Source organism: Manacus vitellinus, unplaced genomic scaffold (genome assembly GCF_001715985.3).
Source record: "Manacus vitellinus isolate BGI_N305 unplaced genomic scaffold, ASM171598v3 scaffold_74_pilon, whole genome shotgun sequence".
NCBI classification, from domain to species: domain Eukaryota; kingdom Metazoa; phylum Chordata; class Aves; order Passeriformes; family Pipridae; genus Manacus; species Manacus vitellinus.
In genome coordinates this window covers 268,676-270,080 of record NW_021940780.1, presented here as the reverse complement: position 1 = coordinate 270,080, position 1,405 = coordinate 268,676, and the positions used below count along the sequence as shown (strand labels likewise).

Here is a 1,405-nt window from a genome sequence, read left to right as displayed (position 1 = left end):
CTGTCAGGATCTTCATGAGGTAGTCGGTGAGGTCCCGCCCCGCCAGGTCCAGGCGCATGATGGCGTGGGGCAGCGCGTAGCCCTCGTAGATGGGCACGTTGTGGGTGACGCCGTCCCCGGAGTCCAGGACGATGCCTGGGGAGGGAAGGGAGGTGAGGGAGGGGGCTCTGAGGGGGTTTGGTGCATTCCCCACCACAGATGAACCCCAGGGAAAGGTGTGTCCGACTCACCGGTCGTGCGGCCGGAGGCGTAGAGGGAGAGGACGGCCTGGATGGCGACGTACATGGCGGGGACATTGAAGGTTTCAAACATGATCTGGGAAGGAGAGAGAGAGGGTTAGGGGGGAGCACGGGGGTCCCACCCTGACCCACGGGGGCTGTGCCTTCCCGAGGTCAGGGCACTGCACGGAAAAACACAGGGATGGTTGCGTTGCGTGGAAAAACAAGTGAATGGTTGGATGGCACGGACATGTGGGGCAGTGCAAGGCATGGAAAAACACAGGGATTGCTGCGTTGCATGGAAAAACAGGTGGATGGTTGGGTTGCATGGACATGGGGGTCAGTGCATTGAACACAACAAGTGGATCATGGAAAATGCGTGGAAAACATGTGAGTGGGTGTGTGGTGTGGGAAAACGTGGGTCAACACATCCCATGGAAATGTGAGTCACTGCATTAGAGTCATGTGGGGCTGTGCATGGTGTGGACAGCACGTGGGGCAGTGCCTTGCGTGGCAAATCCCACAGGGCCACGCTCTGGAGAGACCCCTGGGGCTACATAAGCAACTGAACTTCCCACCAGGATCTCTGCCCTTATCCCACACCAAACCGCCCCCACCGCCTGCTCCTCCACCCCACCCAACGCCCAGACCCCCCAGACCTTCCTGTGGATTCCGAGGGTCCATCCCCACCCCCGGGGGCCCCTCAGCACCTCACCTGCGTCATCTTCTCCCGGTTGGCCTTGGGGTTGAGGGGGGCCTCGGTGAGCAGGGTCGGGTGCTCCTCGGGGGCCACGCGCAGCTCGTTGTAGAAGGAATGGTGCCAGATCTACGGCAGGCAAAGGACAGTTGGGGCCTCACCCGAGCTGGGGCTGGCGCCCTCTCCCCGTCCCGGGGCTGGGGGTCTCACCTTCTCCATGTCATCCCAGTTGGTGATGATGCCGTGCTCAATGGGGTACTTGAGCGTGAGGATGCCCCTCTTGCTCTGCGCCTCGTCGCCCACGTAACTGTCCTTCTGCCCCATGCCCACCATGACACCCTAACGCCAGCAGGAGAGACGAGGCCTCGTTACCCTCATTGCAGGGGTTGGGGCAGGGTGGGGGCTGCCCCTCACCCCCCTGGGTACCCACCTGGTGCCGGGGCCGCCCCACGATGGAGGGGAAGACGGCGCGCGGGGCGTCGTCGCCGGC

General features: G+C 62.9%; 1 protein-coding gene across 1 annotated transcript in view; it reads right to left on the bottom strand.

The window, feature by feature from the left end:
• ACTG2 (actin gamma 2, smooth muscle) overlaps nucleotides 1–1,399 on the bottom strand; it is a 3,322-nt gene extending 1,923 nt beyond the window's left edge. Inside the window, exons 1-5 of the mRNA XM_029964559.1 lie at nucleotides 1,346–1,399; nucleotides 1,126–1,254; nucleotides 934–1,044; nucleotides 231–315; nucleotides 2–135 (exon numbers count right to left, since the gene is read on the bottom strand). Coding sequence (XP_029820419.1) covers nucleotides 2–135; nucleotides 231–315; nucleotides 934–1,044; nucleotides 1,126–1,248 — 453 coding nt within the window. The 5' untranslated portion in view covers nucleotides 1,249–1,254; nucleotides 1,346–1,399. The remainder of the gene's footprint in view (nucleotide 1; nucleotides 136–230; nucleotides 316–933; nucleotides 1,045–1,125; nucleotides 1,255–1,345) is intronic.
• Nucleotides 1,400–1,405: the final 6 nt, after the last annotated feature.